The sequence below is a fragment of the Aethina tumida genome, chromosome 6, assembly GCF_024364675.1.
Source record: "Aethina tumida isolate Nest 87 chromosome 6, icAetTumi1.1, whole genome shotgun sequence".
NCBI lineage: Eukaryota > Metazoa > Arthropoda > Insecta > Coleoptera > Nitidulidae > Aethina > Aethina tumida.
In genome coordinates, this window is record NC_065440.1 from 11,932,210 (window position 1) to 11,939,169 (window position 6,960).

At 38.5% G+C, this 6,960-nt stretch overlaps 3 protein-coding genes across 6 annotated transcripts; 2 read left to right on the forward strand and 1 right to left on the reverse strand.

Moving 5' to 3' along the window:
- Window positions 1-399: 399 nt before the first annotated feature.
- Window positions 400-1,597, reverse strand: LOC109606439 (chromobox protein homolog 1-like). The gene is made up of 3 exons (XM_020022995.2): window positions 1,179-1,597; window positions 890-1,119; window positions 400-742 (listed from the first exon to the last, which is right to left on the reverse strand). The coding sequence occupies exons 1-3, from the start codon at window positions 1,295-1,297 to the stop codon at window positions 579-581; spliced, it is 513 nt and encodes a 170-aa protein (XP_019878554.1). The 5' UTR covers window positions 1,298-1,597; the 3' UTR covers window positions 400-578.
- Window positions 1,598-1,729: 132 nt separating this feature from the next.
- LOC109606438 (protein Red) lies at window positions 1,730-3,769 on the forward strand. Of its 4 annotated transcripts, XM_020022994.2 has the most exons (5): window positions 1,734-1,874; window positions 1,944-2,243; window positions 2,304-2,746; window positions 2,803-3,182; window positions 3,237-3,769. In XM_020022994.2, exons 2-5 carry the CDS (start codon window positions 1,972-1,974, stop codon window positions 3,591-3,593), a joined length of 1,452 nt encoding a protein of 483 aa, XP_019878553.1. In that variant the 5' UTR covers window positions 1,734-1,874; window positions 1,944-1,971; the 3' UTR covers window positions 3,594-3,769. The 4 variants fall into 4 exon arrangements, with proteins under 4 accessions (XP_049824624.1, XP_049824623.1, XP_019878553.1 ...); XM_049968667.1 differs by having other exon boundaries at window positions 1,730-1,874; window positions 1,925-2,243; window positions 2,803-3,769; XM_049968666.1 differs by having other exon boundaries at window positions 1,730-1,874; window positions 2,803-3,769.
- Window positions 3,770-4,466: 697 nt separating this feature from the next.
- LOC109602434 (protein Malvolio-like) lies at window positions 4,467-6,958 on the forward strand. The gene is made up of 10 exons (XM_049969290.1): window positions 4,467-4,743; window positions 4,805-4,939; window positions 4,991-5,180; window positions 5,232-5,391; window positions 5,446-5,899; window positions 5,953-6,000; window positions 6,059-6,188; window positions 6,242-6,494; window positions 6,549-6,803; window positions 6,868-6,958. Exons 1-10 carry the CDS (start codon window positions 4,696-4,698, stop codon window positions 6,902-6,904), a joined length of 1,710 nt encoding a protein of 569 aa, XP_049825247.1. The 5' UTR covers window positions 4,467-4,695; the 3' UTR covers window positions 6,905-6,958.
- Window positions 6,959-6,960: the final 2 nt, after the last annotated feature.

Genomic DNA, 6,960 nt, shown 5'->3' on the forward strand with positions numbered 1-6,960 from the left:
TACCACACTTCCAGACAAAGAAAATCATCTAATTTTTAATTCAGATTTTAAATCAACTAAAATTGTCTGGAGACCCTTTATGTAGTAAATCATTTCTAATACATAAAACTAGAAGTAAATTAAATAGATTTTATTTTATAAATTAAGAGAATTTCATAAAATTAATATAAAATATTTGTAATAAGTGAACTCAGGTGAACTCAAATCAAATAACAAATAAAATCACAAATTTTAAGGACTGTTATATGATGTCTGTAGGTTTTTCATTACATCACATTCATTTACTCAAAAGGCAATGAAGATTAAGTAATTTAATGAGGAATTGAATTTTATTTTCTAAAATAGTTTCCAAGTCACATCAGCAACAACTGAGTATTAGTAAATAAAACTACAACCAAATCATTAGGATTTTGTTTATAAAATAAGATTTTTGTAAAAATAAAATTAAAAAAAAAATATATTTACAATAACTAATCAGAAAAACTTAAAGAAATTTTCCAAATATTTGAAGGGGAAAATAATGTCCCTACAATTTTATAAAAAGGTTATTAATTATAAAATTAACAATGTACGACGTTCTAATCTACAGGCTTGTTGTTTTCTTCTAAGCTAGGTGAGTGCCATTTTAACCGTTCCTCATAAAACTGTATCACAATCTGGGGGCACTTTATGTTGGCTTGTTTTGCTGGCACTAAATCTGCTTCATCTGTACCAGACCACTTTATCAAAAACATTAATTGACCTAAAAAATATGATTAAATATAGTTGTTTTGTTAGAGTTACTCATGTGTCCTTTGTTTATGTTTATTTGTTTTGGTTTCCCCATTTGTTCCCTCTATAAGTATTTTAATACTTTTTGGCTTCGCAGCCATAAATAAAGTTTAATTACCAGGACTGTCGGTGGCGCCTATAATTTTTTCAGCTGCTAATCCCCTGTCAAATCCAAGACACTTCTTTTCGTCACTGCTCTTCTTTTTGGCGGGCACCGGATCGTTGGCCGCTTTCCTCTTGTTCTTCTCCCGCTCCTTCTGGGCCGCCCTCTCCGTCTCGAACGCCGCTATCAAGCCGGGACAGTCCAGGTTCTCCTCCGGCTCCCATGTGTTGTCCTTGTCATCGTACCTGCACATTCATTCGGTTAATTGAATTGCCCCAACAGTGCCACCTTCAAACTAAACTACCCAATCCATTTCAAATAGTACTCTTTCACACCCTGCTCGTTTATGCGACTGTCGATGATTTTTTCGACGACGTACTCTTCAGGGACGTTCGACTCTTCGGGGGTTGGTGTTACGCTCATGGCTCGAGTCGGTGCAACAACGGGCAGATCGTATGAACGAACGGTAATACAAACGAACGTGTGCTGGTGGTAAATTTGTGAGAACGAACCTAAAAATCACGACCGATTCAAAACTGCTAAAGGCCTTGAGAATGTGTACGTTCCTGCGCTTGGAATGCACGCAAACAAAACGAAACCAATGGCCGCCGGTGCGTGCAGGTTTCTGCTTTATTTGCCATGGACTTTCGTTGTCGGTTTTTGTAATTTGTGGTTTATTAATTAGTTAGCCAGTTTTAGATCGTTATTTTTATAATTTTCGACACAAAATCAAAAAAATGTCAATACTATCAACTTACAAATTGACAAGTTTTTTAACAAATGTTGGTGAGTAAAGTTACTCTATTACTGTATAGATGGCTGCACTCCATACACCTGTTCAATGTATAACAGTAATAAAAATAATAGAAAGTGGCAAATTTTAAATAGAACTCAGAATTAGGACCAACTAAATAGCTTATATACCTAAGTATGAGCATTTAGAATTATAATTTTAATACACTGTACCTGTTGGTGTGTGTTTGACGTTTCCAGGATTGAGGTTAGTTCAGTGTCATAATAAACAACAATATATTTTTAACAAATTAGCAGCCTGAACTTTGTATTAAAGTCTCTGAACCAGACCTAAAACAATCAACATGCCGAACGAAACGCCCGGTTCGCAACGTCTAACCAACGACGACTTCCGCAAGTTGTTGATGACACCCAGGGCTACGCCAGCTGGGGCACCGACTACGGGCTCCATACGCGAGGCGATGGCCAACTCCAGCTCGATGCCGCCCCCCAAAACGGAGGACAAGAGCGACCTGCGTCGCAAAAAGAAGAGCTACTACGCAAAACTGAAGAAACAGGAGGACAATAAGATGGCAGAGCTGGCTGAAAAGTACCGTGACCGTGCCAGCGAAAGAAGGTAACCTTTAATCACCCATTAAATGTAATAAACTAGTTAAATGTGCGTTTGTTCAAACAGACAAGGCTTGAACCCTGACTACCAAGCCGATGATCCGGTGCAGGCTGCCCAGGCTTACAGAGCAGTCGCCCCAGACTTAAAGTCGGGCTTCGACGCCGCCGAGCGTCGCAGACAAATGATACAGGAGTCGAAGTTCTTGGGTGGTGACATGGAGCACACCCATTTAGTAAAAGGTCTGGATTATGCCCTGTTACAGAAGGTACGCAGTGAAATCGTGCAGAAAGAAACTGAACAAGAGGCTGAAATGGAAAAGCTGGCCACCAAAAGCATTGAGGAAAAGGAGAAGGAAAAGAAGGAGCAGCAGAAAAAGGAGGAGGAGGAGATGAAGTTCAAAACTAAAATTGGTAGGGCCATTTATCACACTGTTTGTGCCCTCAAGTCCAGGCATATTGAGAGGAGTGAGCTGTTTGTGCCTGGAAGGATGGCCTACGTCATTGATTTAGGTCAGTACTATTTATTTTCCAACTGGGAGATGTAGTAACACTTGTTTTTGTTGCAGATGATGATGCCGAAACGGATATTCCCACAACATTGATCCGTTCAGTGAACGACGTCCCTTCATTCGAACTCACAACGACCCTAACAACAAACGACATAGTCATCAACAAACTGACACAAATTCTGAGCTACTTAAGACAAGGAAATCGAAAGAACAAAAAGAATAAACGTTCCCTGGACAAAGACATAGATCTGACCGACGCAAACGAGGACAGACCTCCAGTAAAACGGTCGAATGTTGACGATTCAATCTACGGCGACATTGGGGATTATGTGCCAAGCAAAAGCAAACACTCAGACCGCGACAGGGACAGGAAAAGGCAGCCTTACTTCGACAAACACGACACTGAACCCGTCGATAACGCTGCTCCGTCCTACAGGGTAAATAACACTTACTCACACTGTTATCTGTTGATTGTAAACGAATTTTTACAGGTGAACAAGTCGGCGGAGATACTGACGAAGTTGGAACGTGAGCCGGAGGGCTACGCCGAATGTTATCCTGGTTTGGAGGAGATGAACGACGCCATCGATGATTCGGATGATGAGGTCGACTATTCGAAGATGGATCTAGGCAATAAGAAGGGCCCGATAGGGCGGTGGGACTTTGACACCGCCGAGGAGTATTCCGACTACATGAATCAGAAGGAGGCGTTGCCCAAGGCAGCTTTCCAGTATGGCCTGAAGATGGCAGACGGTCGGAGGTCCAGGAAGCACAAGGACAAGAACGAGAAGGCGCATTTGGACAGGGAGTGGCAGAAAATTCAGAATATCATACAGAAGAAACGATAATTTTAATTGCTTGGCAATTTTTATTGAGATAACGTTTTAGTTATATACTTTTTTATAGTTATAAAATATACAGTTAAATTGTAGTCTGTATATAATGTGTATTTAATAATTGAATTATATAATTTATATAAGAATTCATGTAAAAATAATAGTGTGAATAAATTATTTAAAATTTATTCATCCTTGATAATTGTATCAATAAATGTAATCAAAAGAGGTGCAGTACCTTTTCACAACTGAATCGATCAGACAGGCACACGATCAAGTAGTTTTCGAAACTGAAGAATCGGCAATGTTCGGGAACTTCGTTTTGTGTCGGTATTTGGAGTTATCTCACTTGCGCATGCGCTTAAAGTTGGGGGAGCAGAAGCATGCCAGCCAGGCGTTACCCAAGACAGCTTTCTAGTACGGCCTGAAGGTGGCAGACGGTCGGAGGTCCAGGAAGCACAAGGACAAGAACGAGAAGAAACAATTGGACAGGGAGTGGCAGAAAATTCTGAATAAACGATAATTTTAACTATTCTGCAATTTTTTTCAGACAACTTTTTAGTTGTTACAGTTAAATTGTATTTTATAAACAACAGGTATTTATAAATTGAATTGTATAATTTATATAATTATGTAAAAATAAAAAGGTGTGAATAAATTATTTAAAATCTTTAAACTGAATTTTCATTTAAACCTAAAAGTTAATTTAATTTAAACACTAAATGTTAGTAAACATAGTTCTAAAAACTAAAAATATAAATGTAATCTTGTGAACAATATATGCTAATTAGTTTATTTCAATGACAACACTCGTACACAAAGGTTCAACAATACACTGCGAGTCGCAGACTCTCTAATAACAAAGATGTTTTTATTAGTGCCAATTATCCAATCCAGTTCTGTTTATCAATTTGCAACTCTCCCATCCAACGTATCAGAAAGAAATTATCTCCCTAACAAATGAGTCAGTCGCTTCCTTTTTTATAATCTGCGGTTACGGGGATTTAACCAGCATTACTAATACAAACAAATTGACTGAATTAAGCACGCGCCTGGCAAATATTTGCCAATGGGTTTTTTATATATTGCGTTATTGTTGTGCAGTCCTGATTAGATGGAGGTTGGACGAGCCGTTGCTGCATCCAGGCACGCCGATGCCAGAGTGAGTTTAATTAGTTCTTAGTAAATTGAGTCATTGCTTTTTGCATCCTTTGTTCTATTAGGGTGATCGAGGTGTGGAATCGGTGGAATCCACCACCTCGGACAACACTTACCCTTCAAACGAATCGGTACAGGATGAGACGACCAATCAAACTTACTTCGCTGACGAACGGATTTTAATACCGGAAGATGATCAGGTAATTCAGGCACTTTGACTTAATATATTAAGTGCAATAGTGTTATTTCAGACGAAGTTCAGTTTTAAAAAATTATGGGCATTCACCGGTCCGGGCTTTCTGATGTCCATAGCGTTTTTAGATCCCGGTAATGTTGAAAGTGATTTAGAATGTGGCTCAATTGTGGGGTACAAATTATTATGGGTGCTGCTTTGGTCGACGATTTTAGGGTTGCTCATTCAGCGTTTGTCTGCGAGATTAGGTGAAATAATTTATAAGTACGTCAATTCACACATAAATTAATGAATTTCAGGTGTGGTGACTGGTTTGCATTTGGCTGAAATGTGTTATAGAAAGTACCAGAAGTTTCCAAGAATAATTATATGGTTGATGATTGAAATTGCTATTATAGGTTCAGATATGCAGGAGGTAATCGGTACTGCCGTTGCCATTTACCTTCTGTCCAACACCAAGTAATGCCACCACAAACCATCCAGTACTAGACGTAAAAATTAATTTTTTTATAGGGTGCCAATTTGGGGTGGTGTCCTGATAACAATCATCGACACTTTCACATTCCTGTTTCTAGAAAAGTACAGTCTAAGGAAGCTGGAACTGTTCTTTGGTTTTCTAATAACAGTTATGGCAGTATCCTTCGGTTACGAGTACGTAGCTTCAAAACCTGACGAATTGGCTATTTTAAAGGGAGTCGCAATACCCTGGTGTTCAAACTGCGACAGCAGAGCTTTGTTGCAAGCTGTCGGGATTATAGGTGCCATAATAATGCCCCACAATTTATTCCTGCACTCCGCTTTGGTCAAGTCCAGGGAAATCGACCGGACTAAGCCAAAGAAAGTTAGCGAGGCAAATTTTTACTTTTTCATCGAAGCTGCAATCGCCTTATTCGTTAGTTTCATTATAAACTTGTTTGTTATAGCCGTTTTCGCGAAGGGGTTGTACCAAAAGACCAACAGGGAAGTTGTAAGTGGACGCAACTGACGTGTTAAATCATCCAATTGTTTAAAATGTTTCAGCACAAAACTTGCCTGAAGTACCCGAGCATAAACGCCTCGATTTTCCCCGTAAGTTATTTGTGACATTAACTAAACTGATAAAGTGTAATTTTGATTATATTAATAGGAGAACGACGAATACGTCGAGGCGGATTTGTACAAAGGTGGCATCTTCTTGGGATGCACCTATGGACTTGCCGCCATGTACATTTGGGCCGTCGGTATTTTGGCGGCCGGACAAAGCTCCACGATGACCGGTACACTAATTTATCAAGCGTTAGAACACAAACTCACCGGGGGTTTGTTTCAGGAACGTACGCCGGCCAATTTTCGATGGAAGGCTTCCTGAACTTACAGTGGGCGAGATGGAAACGAGTTCTTTTAACTAGATCCATAGCGATTGTGCCCACTTTTATAATAGCCTTTTACAGAAACTTGGAGGATCTGACCGCCATGAATGATATTTTGAACGCTGTCATGAGTTTGCAGTTGCCCTTTGCGGCGATTCCTTGCATCGCATTCACCAGCGACAAAAAAATCATGGGTGAATTTGTCAACGGATTGTGAGTCGTTTAATTTTTTTAATTTGATCAGATAAAAATGATTGTTGGTTTCAGCTTTACGAAGACTGTTAACATTTTAATGAGTGTTGGAGTTATCGGTATTAACACTTATTTTGTAATAAATTTAGTACAAGGTTATCATTTTGAATGGTATTATTTAACACTTGTCTACATTTTTGGTATATTTTATTTGTTGTTTTGCATTTATTTAATCTTACATTTGATTGTATCTATGGGGAAGTTACAAAATATTGGTTTTATTGAAAAATATGTTATGGGAGGAATGGAATACAGATTAAACAACCAAAGGTAAATATTGATAATAAATGATTTTACAATTTACTTATTTTATTTAATGTTTTGTATATTGTAGATTTGCCAATTACGGTGCTACATCTGTTAATGCATAGTTCATTTATTAATGTTTTATATTAAGTGGTAATAAAGTTTTTATGTAAAAGTTCTT

What these genes read in the sequence shown, in the direction of transcription:
- LOC109606439 (XM_020022995.2), bottom strand. Translation starts at nt 1,297, where the DNA reads ATGAGCGTAACACCAACCCCCGAAGAGTCGAACGTCCCTGAAGAGTAC. An exon ending in TACTATTTGAAATGGATTGG is followed by an intron (nt 1,120 to 1,178) that starts GTAGTTTAGTTT and finishes ATGAATGTGCAG; the next exon opens with GTACGATGACAAGGACAACA. An exon ending in AGGCGCCACCGACAGTCCTG is followed by an intron (nt 743 to 889) that starts GTAATTAAACTT and finishes CATATTTTTTAG; the next exon opens with GTCAATTAATGTTTTTGATA.
- LOC109606438 (XM_049968667.1), top strand. Translation starts at nt 1,972, where the DNA reads ATGCCGAACGAAACGCCCGGTTCGCAACGTCTAACCAACGACGACTTC. An exon ending in GACCGTGCCAGCGAAAGAAG is followed by an intron (nt 2,244 to 2,303) that starts GTAACCTTTAAT and finishes TTGTTCAAACAG; the next exon opens with ACAAGGCTTGAACCCTGACT. An exon ending in GGCCTACGTCATTGATTTAG is followed by an intron (nt 2,747 to 2,802) that starts GTCAGTACTATT and finishes TTTTTGTTGCAG; the next exon opens with ATGATGATGCCGAAACGGAT.
- LOC109602434 (XM_049969290.1), top strand. Translation starts at nt 4,696, where the DNA reads ATGGAGGTTGGACGAGCCGTTGCTGCATCCAGGCACGCCGATGCCAGA. An exon ending in CCAGGCACGCCGATGCCAGA is followed by an intron (nt 4,744 to 4,804) that starts GTGAGTTTAATT and finishes TTGTTCTATTAG; the next exon opens with GGTGATCGAGGTGTGGAATC. An exon ending in GGTGAATTTGTCAACGGATT is followed by an intron (nt 6,495 to 6,548) that starts GTGAGTCGTTTA and finishes TGTTGGTTTCAG; the next exon opens with CTTTACGAAGACTGTTAACA.